A 20,137-nucleotide genomic window follows, 5' to 3' on the forward strand; every position below is an offset into this window, starting at 1 on the left:
ATGGCTGAAAAAAGTAGTGTTTGGACGATTCCACTCCTAATATTGTTATTTTCTGTGTCTTTTCTGCATTTAATATTTTCTCCGTTTACTAAAGTAGAGGAAAGCTTTAATTTACAAGCAACTCATGATCTACTTTATCACAGGTTTGACCTCGATAAGGTAAGAAGACAAAAATCATGATTCATTTAGGTCTTACGTGCTTTAGGTAAAATTAATCCGTTTTATTCCTCAAGTTTATAAACCTAGAGATAAAATGATCAAAAACCTTATCGAGACCAGCATTGTAAACACAGTACAAGAAAACGTACACTATAATGAAATGTGTTATTCATCTTATACCAACTTACTTTGCCTCTTAACACGAGACATGCTCTAATTTAATCGTTTTCTGTCTCGGCATACCTAAAAAAAAGTTTTGTTGTTATAACTAAACTAAGCATATTTTATTTTAATATGGGCTACATAAAATGACGTATGACCCTTTTATGGCATGCTTTACTTATGTGTTTTACATCATTTGTGTCAGAGTAGAACTCTCTCTACACTCAACTTGTAATAATGAGTGAATCCGTGAATGAATCCAGTGCTCATTAAAGTTCTCTGTTCACAATTTCAGTACGACCATCATGAGTTCCCTGGGGTGGTACCACGCACCTTTATTGGACCACTGGTCATCTCCACTGTCTGCTCTCCGGTGGTGTTTCTGTCCTCGCTGTTGGGGCTACCAAAGTTCTACTCTCAGCTGATGGGTGAATTAAATGTTGTTGGCTGATTCATATTTCAACGTGACTTAAAGGGCACCTAAAGTGTTGATTTAAGTGCCTCTTAAAGTGATCTTGGACCTTAATGGTACTAATCAGTATGTGTCTGTTTGTACAAAATTCTTTTAACTGAAATATTTACATTAGAAAATGTGCTTAAGCCCCGCCTACTGAAAATGCTTTGTTTTTCTGAAGGTAAAATCGTAACCAAACCCACTTTGCTGTCATTGGTCAAGTCTACACCTCCAAGTGACTCGTTGTATAAACAAGTGATTACAGTTGGCTGGAGGAGTGAAGACCATTTTTATATCATAATTGACTTTGCTCTGGTAACCTCTTGTTCACTGAGGTTTCAGACGGAGGGGAACTTTATAAAGTAATATCTTCAAAGTATAATCATGATGAGTAAGTCAGGAGAGTTTTCACATTAGTTGCCCTTTAAAGAAACAAATATTTAATTGTATTTAAATGTTTCGGTTGTTATAAGTGAAATCAATTTTGTCCTGTGCAGTCCGAGCGTCACTGGGGGTTTTTGTTGTGGCTGCGCTCTGGCACATGCAGAAGGAGGTGAGGAGACAGTTTGGATCAACGGTGTCCTTCCTCTTCTGCCTGACCTGCGTATCCCAGTTCCACCTCATTTTCTACAGCACCAGGACGCTGCCCAACGTTTTTGCCCTGCCACTTGGTACCAAACCAGACCCTTCTGCACCAAATGAAATCTGACTTCAGTTTAAGCTTTGAACATATATTTTTTTCCCAGTTCTTGTGGCGTTTACATCCTGGATGGCAAACAAACACGGGAGGTTTATCAGCGCCTCTGCGTTTGTCATCATCGTGTTCAGGTCAGAGCTCTGCATCTTCTTGGGTCTCATGCTGCTGATGTCACTGCTAATGCGAAGGATTGGACTCCTGGAACTTCTCTACTATGCTGTTCCTGCTGGCATTGTGTCACTGAGTAAGTAGTGTAAAACACACGCATGAGCAATTGCAGATGCCTAAACACATATTGTGAAATCACTTAGTCACATGTTGAGTGCCAATAGTTTCCAAAAAGCCTAGAATGTATACAGAACAAAAATGTATGTAGTGCAGTGTTTTCCATACCCTGCCCTTTTTGCTAACTTAATTTTTGACAAAATATTTGATATGAAGCATTTATCATGAGATCATGAATGAAAAACTGACTGAAATATAAAAATATTAAAAACCCCACACATGTGTAAACAATAAAATAAAGAGCAGTTGAAACCTAAACCCATTTACCCCCTCCTTGCCCCCCCAAACACTGCAGGGGTAAAACACAATGCACTGCTATATAAAACATGTATATGGTGCTTAAAAATGTCAAAGTCAATAGCAGGATTTAAGTTCAATAAAAAAATATCATAATAAATATTAGGAAAACATTTATTTGTATGTAATTGTTGCAAATTGTTTAAAATGAAGCAAATATGTATTTGCATTAGAAAAACAAAGTGTAACTGATGTTTAAATTTTATGCATGTAGCCACATGGAAAACCCAAATAGTGAAAATGCAGTGGATGACATGTCGTTATTGAAAACACGCAGTAAGGCGTCTATTACAACTTTCCATGTTAAAGTCTGATTCTTTGCCTCCAGCTGCTACTGTGGCCGTAGACTCGTTCTTCTGGAGGAGGCTTCTGTGGCCTGAAGGAGAAGTCCTGTGGTACAATACTGCTCTCAACAAGAGCTCCAACTGGGGAATATCCTTTCAAAGAACGTCTGACGTTTCTGGCTTTAACAATATAATTGTTCTCCTTGACTCTGTGCCCCCTTTAAACCTTGCCCTTTCTCTGGTACTTCTACTCGGCTCTACCCAGAGGCCTCGGCTGTTCGCTGCTGCTTGTCCCTTTTGGCCTCCTTGACCGACGGATGAGGCGGCTGCTGATTCCCACTGTGGGCTTCATCCTGGTGTACTCGCTGCTTCCGCACAAAGAGCTGCGTTTCATCATTTACACTTTTCCCGTCTTCAGCTTGGTGGCGGCACGAGGATGCTCCTTCATGTAAGTAAAAATTTGCACAAGTTGTATTATCATTTCACTATTCCACTATTATTTACTTCCTGACCATTTTTGTCACAATTGTGAGATAAATTACTCTGATATTTTTTGAGTTTTGAAAATATTGGGTTTCACAAGAAACGCTTTTGTATTTTGATGTGACTCGTCTGCTCAAATGCTAACTCAAATTTCTCTTGATGAGGTGATCCAGAAAAGGCTACACTGAGTCATGTTTCTGTCATTTTCCTTCAGTCTGTGTAACTACCAAAAGTCCTGGATGTACAAGTTGGGCTCTGCTGTGGTGGTGGCTCAGCTCCTGGCAAACATGGCTTACTCCAGCCTGTGTGTCTTTGTCTCCCACCACAATTACCCAGGAGGCCTAGCAATGTTGGAGCTTCACCAACTGGTTCCAGAACAAACAGGTCTGAATTCACTTTATGATTATGTCAGAAGTTAAATCGCTCATGTTAGGAAAGTCTACATATTGTTTGCAGATGTCTTTGTTCACATCGACACGTTTGCGGCTGAAACTGGAGTTTCGCGATTTCTGGAGCAGAACCCGAACTGGAGGTATGGAGATCTTCACTGTGAGATTATATTTAGAGGACTAACTGTCTTATGTGTGCACAGATACGACAAACGAGAGGACATTAGTCTCGAGAGTCCGGAGATGAAGATGTACTCTCACCTTGTGATGGAGTACAACGACACCAAAATCCAGCTGCTGCATCATTCTCACAAGCCACTGACTTTCATCCAAGGTTACAGTAGACTGGTCTTCAGCTGGTTTCCTCCTGTTAGAGTACAGTTAGACAGGAAAACAGTGCTGATGGAGCGGAGGACGCAAGTTTGAACTCTTGTGTATCCAGAAAAGACATTCCACTTAAATAATAAACCTGTTACTTCCAACTATGACACAAATCTTTTATAAAGGTGTATATAAATGGAGAGAAAGAAGAAAATAGGCCAAATCACTCTACATTAACTTTTGGTTAGCAAGATTTGAACACAACTCGAAATGTATGCAAGTGAATGTGTATGATTTAAAGTGTACGATTGTTTACAAATGTAATTCAATGAAACCAAAGTAAACAACGATTGTGACGCAATTAAAACAAATTCAAATACAGACTAAAAATAAATATTGAATTACTGGTAATCTCAGTGTTTTTTTTAGTCTTTTTTAAATATCCTCAAGTTTATATATCTGATATTTATTCGGTTGTTTAAGTTATTGTGAAAACGTGTATTAATTAAATATCACAAAGGTAAACTAGCAGAATGGATTGGCATACAGTCATTTTTGAAAAACACATGGCAAAATATAGATAAAAAGCCGATTTTTGATAGTATTTTCTCAATATGAGATTACATTATCATTAAAAAAAACAACTCCACAACCTTACATCATCAAAAACTTTATTTACAAATTAGCACAAAGTTTGCATGTTCCAGTCAGGCTACCAAAACATTTATCAAATTGTCTTCAGAATTCATTATAAAAATGTACAGTACATTGCCTCAATATAATAAACCCATAAATTAATCCCAGGACATAAACTTAAAATTGTGCTTAAGAGACAAAAGTATTTTTCCCAGAAAATTGAAAAATGCAGCAATATCTTACATGGTCTCGTTTAAAAACAAGTTTAAAAAACAAACTAAATCTAGACAGTACCAGAAGTCACAACAATGAAAATTAAATAAGTTAACAACTTTCAGTCACAGCTTTTTTTTGGTTCAGAAGACACTCTGCAGCTATTCTCCTTCTATGCTTTAGAAAACAAAACAAAAATCATGTGCTTGGAACAAAAAAAGTTATGTACAGCGTTTTTGACCTGAAGTAGTTTTTCGGATAAGGCACAAGGAGAGAAAAGACGAGGAAAACGGACAAGCAAATACACTTCACAAACCCCCTATAGCTAGAAACCCCTCCCTCCCTGATACACTTAAGATGTTCCCATCTTGAAAGTGTTTAACAGTAGTACACGACACATTAAAAAACAGATTCAAACTGGCCTTTGCATTGAGAATCAGTGTATAAATTTATAATTTACATCACAACAAACATTTCACAGCTATGCCTCTTGGTCCTTGGTAAAGGGTTTTCAAGTGAGCGCTTCATTTGTTAGTACTGAAAGTAAATCAGTGGAAGATTGACTTTTAGGAAGAGTAGACCCTCCAAGTTGTTGTCCAGTAAAGGTCTAGGCTGATTCAGGGCACAGTTGATGGTCGCTGTGCTGAACAGGGTCTCGGCGGGAACAATGCTGGGGGGGCAACCTACGTAGCGGGCAGCCACTTTGGCGAGGTCTGGCCACAGGAACTTCTTCAGGTTCCAATAGTCGAGGGGGTCACAGCTTTGATCAAGAATGTCTTCCTCGAGGTATTCCTGCACTGCGAGCTCTGAGGACTTTGGTTTCTCTTCAGGCCTACCATGTCTGACATCCCCCATGAGGGACCAGAGGTTTTCTTTGTCGGAAGGGGAGGAGTTGGACGAAATGGAGGCGTCCGTAAAGCCGTTTGGCAGGGGAGATGCATCTGTCATTGAGGTAGCCATTTCCATTTCCTGAATCAGATCTTGTTTACATCGCTCAGCGTCTTCCTCTGTGAACAAGGAGCTCTTGTATCGTGGGTCCAGCATGGTGGCCCATGTGTATCGTGGGTCGTTCAGTGTCGATGACATTCGGCTCACCATAGATTCCCTCAGTGACTTGAGCATGTTGTCTATACCCACAGTCTCGTCAAACAGGAGATCTATCTTCCTGTTGAGGATGTGTATAAGCGGGATAACCTGTCCTAGGGTCGCAGTGCGGTTACTCATCTCCCTGCAGGCAACCTCGAAAGGTTTCAGTGCATTACATATCGACAGCATCACCTCCCACTGATCCTCGCTGATTATTTCCCTGAAATTGCATTCTATGGACATCTCATCGATGGCCTTCTTCTGCTCTACTAACCGTTCCAGCATGAACAATGAGGTCATCCACTTAGAGGGGACATCTTGGATAAGTTGGTTCTCTGGGAGCTGGTGGAGCCTCTGGAGTTCAAGCAATTTTTCCTTGGCGATTGCTGATCGGTGCACACGTTCACAAAGCTTCCGTGCAATACTCAGCAGGCTCTGGACCATTCTCTGACTTTTTATGGCTTCACTTACTATGAGGTCTATCGTGTGCCCGAAACACGGCATTGATTCATGACCATGGTCCTCCAAAGTGTTACAGATGGTGTTGTTATCCGTTACAGTGAACCCTCTTTTCAGCCCTGATGAGGTAATCCAAGACTCCCAAAGATATTCCAGCTGCTTTGGGATGTCTTGCATATCGTTATCACAGTCTATTTGGGAGACACTAAGGAGTGCAGAGCAGTGACAGTCCTGACCCTGTGGTCTGATCCTCGACTCGTAAGAGGCCCAGTGCGCAGTCAGGGTCAAGTATTCTCTCGTCTGGCTACTTATCCACACACTTGTTGTGAAATGGACAAAACCAGCTTCTGCCTCCTTCAGGTGTGTCAATAGAACTTCCTTCACGCGTTCGTACATTTCAGGTATGGCAGTGCTGGTAAAGTAAGAAGAGGAGGGTAAGGAATACTGAGGCTGGAGGTATTCTAGTAGCCGATTAAGTCCAGCGTTCTCCACTAAAGCAGACGGCTGGAGATCCAGTGCAAGCATTTCTGCGATAAGTTTGGTGATTTTTTTGGCAGCCGGATGATTTTCATCGTATCTGTCATGGGTCTCCTCCTGTTGATAAATGGAAGTTTCCATGAGCTCTTGTTTCACGCAGACTTCAGTAGACGGCACGTCACCTAAGATAGAACCCTTAGCATCAAGAACCTGTCCGTGAAATCTCTGCATGTGCCTGAGGAGGCAGCTTGTGCCGAGGTTAGTAGTCTTTTTGCCTCTACTAATTGTGCGGGTACAGTGCAAACAAACCACTTTCGTGGGGTCATCGGGAGAAATTGAGAAATGGTTCCACAGTTTTGACGTCTTTTTGTGAAGAACAGGCAAACTTTGCAACTTATTGTCCGCAGAAGGGCTTTTCGTTTCTTTGGCAGAAACTGGGTCTATGGTGGGGATGCCTGCATAGGGGAAAGGCGAGGGCTCCTTGTCATATGTGCTTTTTTGGTTTCTGAGGACATCGGGATGGCGTCTCACCAGATGACGCATTAGACAGCTGGTACCAAAGTCGCCTCTCTTTCCTCGACTTATAACACATGGGCAGTAGCGGCACAGTGCTTTTAACTGGTCTATGGGGGAGACAACAAAGTGATGCCAGACTTCCGATTTCACCCGTTTCATGATTTTTTTGTTTTGTTGGAAAACTAAATGATCCTGGTTTAGTATAGGACTATCAGAGAGGTCCAGTGGTGATGATGTGAGGGGCGTACTCTCCCCCTGCGCTTTAAAGGAGAGACCGAGGGAGGAGTCTGGCCCTGAGAGATGCATTATCTCATCAGCTTCCAACTTAATACCCATGCTTTCCTCAATGCTTTGAGGTAATTCATCAGACATGGTTTCAGGCGAGGACTGTGGATTGGGGGAATTCCTCATTTCCAGGTGGTCCTGAAGCTGTGAGCGTGACAAAAGGGAAGCTGGGTTTGCGAAGGGAAGGGAAAGATGACTGCCTTGTCCATTCTCCTCAATAACAACCTCTTTGTGGGCCCTCCACATGTGGCGAATGAGACAACTTGTCCCAAGATCTTTGCCGTTTTTGCCCCTGCTGAATTCATTCATGCAGTGGATGCACACTGCTTTTGAGCTGTCAACAGGCGATAGGTAGAAGTGCTTCCATACTGCCGACCTCCGCCTCGAACTCGAGCTTTTAGGCGTCCCAGGGGGGCGCTCATGCCCGGTTTCTGGCATTTCGTCAAGGTTGTTGTCGAATGAATTTGAGGACGACAGTGTGCTGCAAACCGTTTCAGTGCTGACAGGGAGTTCTAATTTTGGTTCAACTTTGGGCAGTATTTCTTTGGAGGACATGTCTGAATTTTCAGCTGACGAGGTGGATGGTGAGGCAGGTGGAAACACACTATTGATCAAATCTTCACTCTTGGGTGAGCTGGGGGAAGGAGGTATCAAGGGTGATGAGAGAGCGCTGGGCAGACTATTCATAGACATATCCGCTCCTTCATGCAACAGCACAGTGGGGTGAGCCCTTCGTACGTGTCTCATCAAACAGGAGGTGCTAAGGTCTTTCTCGTTCTTGCCTCTGCTGAACTCTTTCATGCAGTACAAACAGATCGCTTTGGTATTGTCCCGTGGTGATATGCAGAAATGATTCCATGCAGGGGACTTTTTCCTCGGGTTGCCGTTACTGCGCATAGATGACAAGAGACTTTGTGTCACGGCGTCCATTGCAACATCGTAGAGAGTGCTTGTGTAGCCACAAAGTAGATTACTGTAGTCGTCGCCATCTTTAGTGACAAAGGGCCCAAAAGCGCTACTGAATGCCAGCCTTTCATCATCCTGCAAGTCATCGTCCAAGCCATTTGTGTCCTCATTTTGATTATTCAGATCATCATTTGGTTGTTTTTCGAACTCGTCCTCGCCGTTATCTTCAGTGTTAAGACATTTGTTTGACAGTGGGGGGGATGTCGGGTCATCATCATCGTCCAAGTTCGGCTCCAAGTCTTTATCGTCCTGAGTAGAAAAATTAAAAGGGTGGAAAGTGTCTGTATCCAGTGTTAACGACGAACATGCCGGCGACTTGACGTCTGTGATCTCGTGCGGGGTAAAGCTGTAGGATTTGAAAACGTATCCATCCTGGCCCTCGATTTTAAGGCAAGTACCTTTTGCCTCTCGTCTCCGATCTATGGGATCAATGGGTTCACTGATCAAATCCTCACTCAGGTGAGTGAGAACCTCCTCCCCATCCATCACAGCAGCCAGTCAGACCCCTCCAGTCAGGTTGTGTGCTTAATGCTTTTACGCCCACGCCGGGTCATTGACCCTTTAGAATTCAAGATGGCGGCTTTACGCTGCAGCTGTCTGGGACACAGGAGTCCTTCCTGTCAGTCTCCATTTATGACTGACAGGGATCCAGTTCTTGTCCCTCCACCTTTAAAGAGATAAAAGATAAATATGAAAAAAAAAACTTTTAATACAAATACATTTTCTTTCTTTTTCCAAGATCTAGATATGGTAACAGGGTGTAAGTTAACTACACCACTGTTTAGAGTTGGACAGGTCTTAGACTTCAATTAAATAATCTTATAGCAATGGTATAATCTTCTTTGTTATTCACTTAACACAAGCAATATGTCATGCTATAATATGACCAACACAATATTCATTAGGTGATGAAATTAAATGACAAAGCGTTTTTAACTATTGAATTGTAAATATAAAAAGTTTCGATCACAGTAGAAGATTGAATTAGATTAGATAAACTTTATTCAGGTCTGGCAAACATCTTGTATAGTTATCATTATTGAAATAAAGTCAGAGAGGGAAACAAATCACTGTTTTCCATATAAACCACCAGCAACCATTCCCCTTTACTGACCACAGTAGTCGTGCCCTTAGTGTTATTGAGAAATGAGTGACAACCTAATTCCAATGTGAGCAAGTTCGGATCGCTGTGTTTGACTCCATCTGCTGTTGAATATATAGAACAACGAGATCTACGTAAATATTAAAATTATGTTAAATAATATATATATAATATATGAAATTCTGTTAAGAAGTTTTTTTGACACACCTGAAGGTAGCAGTTAATTTGGAAGAACAAATGTTAACGTCGATTTCTTCGTGGCACGGTTTTAAATGTCACACTTAATGAGGGACAAATAAAAATGTCAAATGTATATGAAAAATATTTGTATACCCTATGACAATGTAACTCATGTAAATATACAATGAGCAAGCATCAAAAGATACATAAATTCAGTATGTCCTTCAGGCCATTGATATTAGTTTAAGTTCTGTGTTTACATAACAGTGTGTATGTTCTTGTTTCAATATTTACAACTGTGAGTTTTGAGGTTATTAAGACCATCACATCAGACCAGAAATTGTACATGTTATGAGTAGATATAGAGGGAATATTAATACTAATTAAATATCAGAATACAATGTACGAGTCAAAGATCATGATAGGACCCACAAATTGGTCATAATGTGCATTCAAGTTTCTAGTATCTAGAGATAAATAAAAAAAGTAGTGCAACTGGATAACTTGTAGTTCACATCAAAAAATGACAATGATTCTACACTAATCAAGTTCGCAGACGACACCACGCTCATTGGACTCATCTCGGACGGGGATGAGTCCGCCTAGAGGAGGGAGGAGGATCGGCTGCTGTCCTGGTGTAGCAGCAACAACCTGGAGCTGAACGCCCAGACAACAGTGGAGATGATCTTCGACTTCAGGGAAAGTCACAGCCCCACCATCGGCCCTCACCCTCGCCGACTCCTCCACCCCCTTCTCCATCGTGGACTCATTCCGCTTCCTTGGCACCACAATCTCGCAGGACCTCAAGTTGAGCAGACCATCAGCTCCCTCACTAAGAAGGCCCAGCAGAGGATGTTCTTCCTGCGGCAGCTGAAGAAACACCTGGTTTCGACTGAGATGCTGGTGCAGTTTTACACAGCCACCCTGAGTCCATCCTCACTTAATCCATCTCCGTGTGGTACCCCAGCGCCACCACCAGGGACAAAGCCAGACTGCAGCACATTGTGCACGCAGTAAAACTACCAACTCTTCAAGACCTGTATATCTCCAGGATCCGGACACGTGAAGGTCGGATCACAGTCGACCCTTCACACCCTGGTCACAGACTCTTCACACCTCTGCCATCAGGGAGGAGACTGCGCTCCATCAGGACCAGAACCTCCCGCTAACTACAAATATTAGAATTGAATGCCATGTCAATATTTTACATCTGGTTTGCCTTTTATTCCACTATCTTCTGCTCACTTATAGGTCAACTAATAGGCCAACTTTTCAAAAAACAAGTTTGGTGTTTAAAAACAATTAACAACCTCAATCAAGGTGTGGTGTTGGTTTTAAAATCCGATTATAAACAGCATTAATAAAAATAATGCAAATTGTCATGTGTGGAAGAGCCGTTTATATTACATCAGTAATTGTGACAACGATACTAAAATATTTAGGATGAAAGACACCCAGGCCTTGAATTGGCTACTACCTTTCTACAAATAAGTACACAAACAAACCTAGTCACAATGAAGAACATTATATTTCCTGCGACTGGTTGACTTCGTTTACATTAAGGTAAACAATTTAAGTGCAAAATTCAAAGATTTACAATGGATTGGTAGATATAAACAAATGTTCATTTTTTAATGTTCATTTTATGAATATCAAAAAATGGTTGTAAAGCTATATTATGGGTTATAATGGACCCATACATGCATTCATTGCATATACATTAATTGTTTAGATAATTGAACTTCTGTTAGGCTTCATCAATAGTTGTTATGCTGCATGTATTACAAGTTCTTGAGATTAATTTAATAACAATACTAACTGTGAAGAAGTATCTCCCAGCCTATTGTACATTTGCATAGCAGTATCACTCGGACCAGTCTCACAGTAAACGACCGTTTAATAATAGTGCTGATGACTGCATCGATATGAGAAAGCATTGATCATGTATTGGTTGAAATATTAGCTTTTCCGGGTTTGACTCAAGTGCTAGTAAGCAGATGCATATTTCGCTTCATTTAGAGTTTGGATCAAACACGAGATTTGGCGTTAGAACGGCATCGCTGAACAAAGACAAAGGTGCATCTTGACTCGGGTGTAAATCTAGTCCACGGGTGTGTTTGGGTCAGACGAGTGTATCAGGGCGTAGAGGAGCCGCAGCAACAGTCAGCACCACGGTAGCTCCAGAGGCTAACAGGTTAGCCACAGGCTAAACACAGCCAAATAAAAGAGCCCCGTAAATACCTGGAGCCGCAGCACAGGCGGTGGAACCACACTGGCCCGGATCCAGACTGGAGAGACGGTCTCAGCTGTGGTCCGGACTAGTGTGGGTGGGCTAGTAGCTTAGCTCGCTGCTAGGCCACACTAGCTACCCTGGCTAAAGAGAACCCGAAACACACGGAACCCGAATCCGATCAGAGGCCGACGGGACCACGACGTCCTCCGTCCGGCATCAGAACCTCTCCTTCGAACCCTTGTGGGCCAGCAGTCAGTACTTACGTCGGACGGTCTGAGGGCTCGGCTCTGGCTCCGAAACGGTTAATGGTGACACATTGATGGATCCGGAGGGTCCGCTTCACTTCGGTGCTTTTGTCTCGGTTCGCGTTCGGCCGGAGCAGCTCCACACAGCGACGGACGGAAGGAACACGTTGTTGTGACGTCATCTGTGTGTAGCGAGGAGGAGGGGTCGCGCAGTGTTTATTTTGTTTACACTGGATAGTAAACAGTGTGTGTGTATGTTAGCACCTACACAGGTGCGAGGACACATTCAGGTTGGATGTCAAATCACATTCATTATTTTTATTGACTACACGTGTTTTCTGTTAAATAAACATAATTCCTGTAATCGTTTACTTTTCGTTTGAGTTAAGCTACACTTACAATTGGTTATTATTTACTCAAACATATGTTTACTTATGTTTCTTGTCCAGGGTTTCCTATTTGTTATTATAAAAGTCAAACAACCCTGGAAATAAAATATATTGGATGAATTATTTTAGCCTTGTTTAAAAGTGTCATTATTATGATTAAATAATTACCAGGTGTGACTCATGTCATGATATGATAATATATCTAATTTCTTAATGTTTTTGACATTTTATAATTAATTCATAGCAGCAAACATCGGAGGACCAGCAACATTTCCTTTGTGTGTTGCCAACACAACTAAAATTTAAATATTATAGACAGAACGCAACGAGAAAAATACAATTGATTCAAAACATTAGTTTTTGTGTTATTTAATGTTCAAAGGAATTTAGGGTCTTTATTTATATTTTGCAATTTATTGATGATGAAAAGATTGAATCGTATTTTAAGGACTTCATTTACTAATTCCGTCAAAGCCACGGGGGAGGGTGTGGATGGAGTTATTGTCTTGTAATCAGAATATTAGTTCCCTCGGGCGAACTAATATTCTGTTCTAACTATGACTGTTTCTGTGAGACTCCAGCTCCTCCACAAGCGTCGCTGCCTGTGTTGCGCGCAGGCTTTGTTCGTCGGAGCTCCGTTTTCCTTCCAGCCGAGGGGATCTCCTCAGAAGGCGACGTTGATGTTGAACCAGATGGGCTTTTGTGCGGAAAACCCCCCGACCCAGAACCCACAGGACCTCGGGCGTCACACGTCGACTGTTGGTGGGAGTTGTCTGTCTGCTGAGGCGCATTGTTGTGTGGGGGGATGAGCCGTCCCAGCCGCTGACACACGGATGCCAGGCTATAGCATCCTCCTCACGAAGGGTCCGAAGAGCGACTCACGGAAACGCACTCTTGGAACCGGACGAGAACCGAGCGGATGCTTTTTACATTTTTATCGAGTTCCTAAAAAGTTGGATGAGAAGACAACGAAATAAAGCACTTAGCAGGCCGTGTTGCCTGCGGGTCAGCTAGCCGTAGCAAAACAATCTTAGAAGCGAAGGTACGTTTTACGCAACTTTATCGCATATTTTCAGTTTAAACCGAACAAATACGCAAATTTACTGGTTTCACTTGAAAGTCGAACCCAGTCCACTTCAGTTTAAACATTTTCTTAAAATGATTAGCTTTGTTAGGACACATTTTAGAGACGATACTTAGTTTACTAGCTTATATGCTATCCACAAGCTAATGTTATTGTTGACACTTTGGTTGTAAAACGAGAAGCTAGATGTCCAAGCCACAGACGGGGAAGTGTTAACTTAATCTAAAAGTATTTATTGGGTGATAAAACTAAACGGCAGTCATTTTTAAAGCTCCTCGACATGTGTTTGTCACCTCCCACTACATTGAAATGCCCTGACTCAACCTGCTATTGACACCCATAACAAAACGCCCTTTAAACGCCTACCTCTGCAACTAACATGCATTAGTATACAGCCTATATCATTTCTATTAAACCCTACTATATAATAAAAATAAAACTTTAACATGTATAGACCTTAATCAATAAGCATATACATTTATGATTTAAGAATTCAGATTCTAATCAATTGAAATAAAATCACTTAGCAAGGAATACAGTCCTACTTTAATGTAAATCTTGGTTTTAAACGTAATGATAAATAATATATTTTGAAGAATAGAACACAAAAGGGAGAAGTTTCATCCAAGAGATGAGATTCTTCTTCCCCACCTGGAGAAGTTTAGGTGTTTAGGCTCTTATTGATCTGTCTTTGGAAGTCAAATATGTACCAAGTCACAAAGATATACATGAACAAGCGGATCTATCATTCTACTCTGAGTTGTGGAGATGAGCTTTGGGCAGTCAAGGCAACAAGTCCTCAGAGAGAAATTGCCCGAACTAATATTCTCTGCATGTGTCTGGACTTTTTCCTTTAGGAACTCCTGTTTTGGAGTTGTAGTAATTAAATGAAAATGTAACTTGTTTACTTTAAGTTAATGTTAAAGTAGATATTACATTTAATGATTTTAAACATACAGCTTGTACTTGTTATTAATATTATTTCATATCTTATTTCATAGAATATACAAAAACAAATTACTTCAGGTAAGGCATATCAATAACACAATTTACCTTGTGATGCATATCTCGACATTACTCTCCCTTTGTTCATAATTATCTTAAATAAAGAGTTAATATTCTTCTTCAAGAAATATAAATTCTGTAATATATGTTTATTATATGTATATTTAATATGTCACAATCTTTTCCCTGTTGCTGCAGTAACTTGGAGATGAAGAAGAAAACGCGGCCGGTCTCGGTTCCGGAGAGGCCTTCATCTCCCATCAAGCCCTCTCCGAACAAGCAGATCCTAACATACGCTCAGGCCCAGCGCATAGTGGAGTTTCAACTTGATGGCCGTGTTCACCGACTTAGCATCTATGACACTCTGGATGTTATTGCTGATGACGACCCTATGGTACAAGAGATGATTGAGTGTACCAGCAACAAGGAGAACGCTAATAAGCCGCAGCAGGTTCTCCTGAGATCAGTTAGGCTTAAAAAAAACAAGGAGAAGAGGATTGCTGCGCTAGGCATCACCACTCACGCTGAAGGAAGCACACACCAAACCATTTCTAAGTCTTTCCCACCTTTGCCAGAGCCAAAATTCAGATTAGTGGAGTACAATCTTCCTGCTGTACCCAAACAACCTGCTTCTTATTATAAATTTGAGGAAAAGACAGAAGAGGAGCTAGACGAGGAGACTGAGTATGATATGGACGAGGAAGATTACTCATGGCTTGATCTTGTCAATGAAAAGCGTCGCAGCGAAGGCGCAAGTCAAGTGTCACACAATGCTTTTGAATTCCTGATTGATCGTTTTGAGAAGGAGATGCACATGGACCAAGACCCGGTTATGCCACCCACTGTGGATGAGGAGGCTGTCTGCTGCATTTGCATGGATGACGAGTGCCACAACAGTAACGCCATATTGTTCTGTGACGCGTGCAATATGGCCGTGCACCAAGACTGCTACGGTGTTCCCTACATTCCCGAGGGCCAGTGGCTGTGCAGACATTGCCTGTTGTCACCAAACAAACCAGCAGATTGCATTCTTTGTCCTAGCAAAGGTGGAGCAGTAAAGAAAACGGACGACAACCGCTGGGCTCACGTTGTGTGTGCTCTTTGGGTTCCTGAGGTGGGGTTCTTAAACACAACGTTCATAGAACCCATTGATGGTGTGAATCACATTCCACCTGCACGCTGGAAACTCACTTGCTACCTCTGCAAAGAAAAAGGTGTTGGTGCCTGTATCCAGTGCCACAAAGCCAACTGCTACATCCCCTTCCATGTCAGCTGCGCCCAGAAAGCTGGTTTGTTAATGAAGATAGAGCCAATTAAGGACACCGGCGGGTCAGGGGACTTGATGCTCTCAGTTAAGAAGACTGCTTACTGTGGAGCGCACTCGCCAAGATGCTGTAGTAGGAAGCCGCTGACCATATATGATCAGGTCAGTCTCCAAAACGGACTTTCGATGGAGGTGGGGAGAAGAAAGTGTGGATACAGACAGACAAAGGGTAAACAGAGGAAGAAGAGTAAGAAGACGGAGGCTGAAGTTCACGAAGCTATTTCGGTGGTTTCCGTGTCAACATTTCCTGCTCACAGGTATGGCACTTTAATACATTTCCTGTAGTTTGTATTTGTATTTATTATCATTAAGTCTTACTTTTTAAAAGCTAATGTAGGGTTGAAAAGTTTCAGCAAATGAAAGAGTGAGATTTAGAAGGCATTACCTTTTTTATGTTAATTTATAAGATTCATATTGATGGATAATTATTTATTCATTGCATCGTGAACCTGTCATCTTTGACGTTGAAATTTGGCTAAAATGTGCAAAGTAGCGATTTTGCTAAAATTCTAAATTCAAATGTTATTTGATTTCTGTTTTAATAGTCTGCAACACAGGGTAATCATACAAACTTAGACAGAAATGTGGCCTCCACCCAACCTGGAAGTGAACCTGCAACCTTCTTGCTGAGAGGTTTAGCGAGAACACTGGATTTTGCGTCTCATGACTTGAGAAACCTGAAGGACGAATAGCTTTCCTCTATGTCGATTCCAATCCCACTTGTTTTCTTCATTTTATTAACACACTGGCAAATGTGGGGATTTGGTGATTATTAAACCCTGTCTTGTTGAGAAATACTCCCGCAAAATATAATTGGTTTCCACTTTGGCATGGGATGGGGAAGTAGACGTGAAGCTGGTTCCCCAAAACCTTGCAGGTGTCATAGTTTGACTTATCTACATGCTTTGCCCACAGCGCAAGTTATTTTATGCTCGCTTCCACTTTAATCTGGACATTGAACATGTTCACTGCTATCCCATGAAAAGTGAGGTTAAGTCCATTTAAGTGGCGGAAAATATCAGCCAGGTAACCCAACTTGGCCAACCACTTCAAATCACTGATGCGGTGTGCCAATTCAAACTTTGTGTCGAGAAAAAACACACGCTTTATCTCGTAACGCAAAAGTCGCGTCAGCGCCTTGCCCCGGGACAGCCACCGCACTTCTGTGTTTAATAGCAGCTGGTGATGATCACTGCCCATCTCTCCACATAGCACCGCAAATAAATGAGTTTTCAGTTGACGGCTCTTGATGAAGTTGACAGCTTTGACTGCCTCATCTAAAACATTTTGCAGATCCGGGGGCATTTTCTTTGTCGCCAAATCTTCACGGTGTATGCTGCACCGGACAGCTCTGCGGTTCTGCCACAGCATCCCAACGGGCTCCGTCAGTGCTCACTCCCACACATTTGGACCAGTCAATCCCGTTGGAAATAATAAAGTGTCATAATGTCAATGTTTACATAGCTTCAAGGCTTCATTTGACAATGTCTCAGAGTTCAACAGTTCAGCTTCTGTGCCTGTCCAAAAAAATCCCAGCGCCAAATACTCAGTACTGTACTTTTTCCAACCTCTTCTTTTTTGTTTAATTATCCCTGTTGATAGCCAGCTATCCAATTTTTTACTCCAGTTTCTGAGTTTCACTGCAAAGTGGTCTGGCCGATAACAACAAAAGTTCCTATCTCTCATTTCCTTGTCAAATGTATAATACTCGAAGGAAAAACAATATAATAAATATTTGAAAATGTAAATATCCTTCTAAACTTCACGAGTTTTAACATTTAAAACATTATCATTTGTATTTTTATTTTTTTTATAATTAAATCCACCCTCCCACAAAAAAATGATACCATTTTGGAAACGATTTTGCGGCCCACTTGCAATACCTTCAGGTTGGGAATCACTGCGGTAGAGCATGAGACTCTTAATCTCAGGGTGGTGGGTTCAAGCCCCACGTTGGGTGCTTCCTTTTCTTTCCTTTAGGCCAACACTATTGTTAACTTAACCGACGTACGATATCAGTGCTGTAGAAAGATAAAATACAGAGCTGCTAATACCCGTCTTCTTTTTGCTTCTGTTTGGTAACATTTGCGTGGTGTCTTCTGTGATTATCTAGATTTACGCACAAAGTAACAAAGTTGATAATCGTGAAACTAATATAGTATTTAATGGGTAAATATATACGTGAGGAATGACGCATGTGTTGTAAGAATGGGTAGAAATGTGTGACTGTCGCACTCAAAATGTGATACTTGAATGTTAAACGCAAGTAAGTAATTAGTATTTATGGAGCACTTTTCAAGACCAGGGTCACAAAGCGCTTAAACAATGGTCAAACATAAGAGTCTCAGAAGAGCAAGGAAAAGCCTGCACAAATAAAAATGTCTTGAGATGTTTCTTAAAGGAGTCAGTAGACACCATCTAGCACACCATCTTGTGCATGTGGTGTGAACTTGTGTCTCCTGTTGTGAGAAGCTCCTGCCCCTCAGCCAAAAACAATTTAGTTTGCGCTTATGCATAAGATTAAGTTATAATGTCCACCAAATCCACACTCCCAGCATGTAATTGAAAGGTGGAAAAACAAAGAGTGACGAGAAAGTTTTAGATAGAAAGGAATGTGCTCAGCTCCACGCCCGGCTAGCTCAGTCGGTAGAGCATGAGACTCTTAATCTCAGGGTCGTGGGTTCGAGCCCCACGTTGGGCGCTTCCTTTTCTTCTGCTGATACGTTGTTGTGAACAAGTCGTAATGCATGACTCATGCATCTACTCATCGGGTATTATTACACAGGCCAACAACATTGGTCTCATTATAATGCTACACTTGATCACAACATTTGTAAGACAAAAATAACACAAAGATATAAGAGGACTAAAGACCAATATCAACAGAAACTACCAACTGTGTCTCTTTGTGGAGACTGCAAATTTGAAGCAGCTAATATTATCTAAAGCCTGTGGCTGATAAGGAAATTGGACACCAAAGGTTAAAACTCGCCCAGTGAAATTTCCAGCAAATGTGATTAGTAACGGTGTGAGTCGTCATGTGACATTCATTTTGATTTTAACAGTTTAGTTCTGCTTCTTCCCCACATTTACTGTCATGCATGGCGTGACCTCACATGATCCCTGCTCTCTGGGAAGAGGGGATAGAAGTGTCTCAGGCTTCTTCAGCACAACGGGAGGGGCCGATATATTACGTCCTTCAACAAGGCATGTCCTCAGCCCGGCTAGCTCAGTCGGTAGAGCATGAGACTCTTAATCTCAGGGTCGTGGGTTCGAGCCCCACGTTGGGCGCATTTCTTTATTATTTTCTACCATTTGTATGAATGATCGTTGTTTTTTTGTCAAAGACCATGTGGATACCTTTTCTGCCACCAGTAATCCATCTCAATTGTCCCATATTCGACTCAATAAGGCATTATAAACATGATCATAATTTCGCAAACCTGAAACACTAGAGCAATATTTTTCAGTTTCCATCTGACTTGGCTTTTTCTGGCCTTTTTCAGGCTACCGTCCATTTTGAACCAGGTGTCGCTGCAGAAGAAGAAAGCTTTTGTGGAACTCATCCTCAAATACTGGATCCTTAAAAGACAGTCCAGAAATGGTCTTCCTCTGATCAGACGTCTGCAGTCGAGCGCAAAGTCTCAAAAGAGCTCAAAGCTGGTTTGTTAAATCCATCCTTTTCAGTAAGCCCATTCTAAAACTAGAAATAAGACTTAAAGCGACAAATATTATCGAATAATGAATGGTACATGTTTATATCTCATGGCAAAGACTTTTTGTCAACTAGCACGTGGTGGTTGTTGTCATGCAGAAAATAAACGAGGAGGAAAGCCGCGCACTGAAAGAGGAACTGAAGGAGTGGCACCACATCAGACACGACCTGGAAAGAGCCCGGCTTCTCGTGGAACTCATCCGCAAGCGTGAGAAACTAAAGAGAGAGGAGGTAAGTTTGTTGGTAGATGTTGATGTCCGTTCAGAACCACATCTTGACTTGTGCTGTGTTTTCTAGCTAAACGTCCAGGAGAGTTTTCTTGAAATGCAGCTGACTCCCTTTACTATTCTTCTTCGTACACTGCTGGACCAGCTGCAGTCTAAAGACCAAGCGAAGATCTTCTCCCAGCCGGTTAATTTAACAGAGGTTAGTTGACAAAGCTGAGAGGAAACTGACGCGTAACGAAAAACACTGCCAGGAAATGTCAGAAGCCCAACCCCCGCTTTCTCTTGTGCAAGCAGAGCACACCCTCTTTATGTTGTCATCTGACTCGTGACAGAGACGTAAGCCCGGCTAGCTCAGTCGGTAGAGCATGAGACTCTTAATCTCAGGGTCGTGGGTTCGAGCCCCACGTTGGGCGCTTCCTTTTCTTTCCTTTAGGCCAACACTATTGTTAACTTAATCATTGTTT

General features: G+C 41.8%; 3 protein-coding genes, 3 non-coding genes and 1 pseudogene across 6 annotated transcripts in view; 6 read left to right on the forward strand and 1 right to left on the reverse strand.

Annotated features, from left to right (window-relative positions):
* Positions 1-4,578, forward strand: alg12 (ALG12 alpha-1,6-mannosyltransferase). The gene is made up of 9 exons (XM_087787826.1): positions 1-159; positions 617-749; positions 1,273-1,446; positions 1,522-1,716; positions 2,383-2,485; positions 2,562-2,786; positions 3,036-3,205; positions 3,278-3,353; positions 3,414-4,578. Exons 1-9 carry the CDS (start codon positions 1-3, stop codon positions 3,634-3,636), a joined length of 1,458 nt encoding a protein of 485 aa, XP_087643952.1. The 3' UTR covers positions 3,637-4,578.
* Positions 4,186-12,104, reverse strand: zbed4 (zinc finger, BED-type containing 4). The gene is made up of 2 exons (XM_087787825.1): positions 11,948-12,104; positions 4,186-8,836 (listed from the first exon to the last, which is right to left on the reverse strand). The coding sequence occupies exon 2, from the start codon at positions 8,653-8,655 to the stop codon at positions 4,912-4,914; it is 3,744 nt and encodes a 1,247-aa protein (XP_087643951.1). The 5' UTR covers positions 8,656-8,836; positions 11,948-12,104; the 3' UTR covers positions 4,186-4,911.
* Positions 8,743-13,127, forward strand: LOC148084689 (uncharacterized; annotated as a pseudogene).
* Positions 12,943-20,137, forward strand: part of LOC148084690 (bromodomain-containing protein 1-like) — a 16,999-nt gene continuing 9,804 nt past the window's right edge. Inside the window, exons 1-5 of the mRNA XM_087787827.1 lie at positions 12,943-13,360; positions 14,606-15,988; positions 19,238-19,394; positions 19,546-19,677; positions 19,744-19,872. Of these exons, the coding sequence (XP_087643953.1) occupies positions 14,616-15,988; positions 19,238-19,394; positions 19,546-19,677; positions 19,744-19,872 (1,791 nt within the window). The 5' untranslated portion in view covers positions 12,943-13,360; positions 14,606-14,615. The remainder of the gene's footprint in view (positions 13,361-14,605; positions 15,989-19,237; positions 19,395-19,545; positions 19,678-19,743; positions 19,873-20,137) is intronic.
* Positions 18,360-18,432, forward strand: trnak-cuu (transfer RNA lysine (anticodon CUU)). Its single transcript has one exon. It is a non-coding gene; the product is annotated as a tRNA-Lys (tRNA).
* On the forward strand, positions 18,950-19,022 carry trnak-cuu (transfer RNA lysine (anticodon CUU)). The gene has a single exon. It is a non-coding gene; the product is annotated as a tRNA-Lys (tRNA).
* On the forward strand, positions 20,014-20,086 carry trnak-cuu (transfer RNA lysine (anticodon CUU)). Its single transcript has one exon. It is a non-coding gene; the product is annotated as a tRNA-Lys (tRNA).

Source organism: Callionymus lyra, chromosome 3, assembly GCF_982586985.1.
Source record: "Callionymus lyra chromosome 3, fCalLyr1.hap1.1, whole genome shotgun sequence".
NCBI lineage: Eukaryota > Metazoa > Chordata > Actinopteri > Syngnathiformes > Callionymidae > Callionymus > Callionymus lyra.

Bases quoted from the DNA above. Each gene is read 5' to 3' on its own strand.
- alg12 (XM_087787826.1), top strand. From the start codon at position 1: ATGGCTGAAAAAAGTAGTGTTTGGACGATTCCACTCCTAATATTGTTA. The intron at 1,717-2,382 runs GTAAGTAGTGTA...CTTTGCCTCCAG, and splicing joins TGCTGGCATTGTGTCACTGA to CTGCTACTGTGGCCGTAGAC. The intron at 2,486-2,561 runs AATATCCTTTCA...GTGCCCCCTTTA, and splicing joins AACAAGAGCTCCAACTGGGG to AACCTTGCCCTTTCTCTGGT.
- zbed4 (XM_087787825.1), bottom strand. From the start codon at position 8,655: ATGGATGGGGAGGAGGTTCTCACTCACCTGAGTGAGGATTTGATCAGT.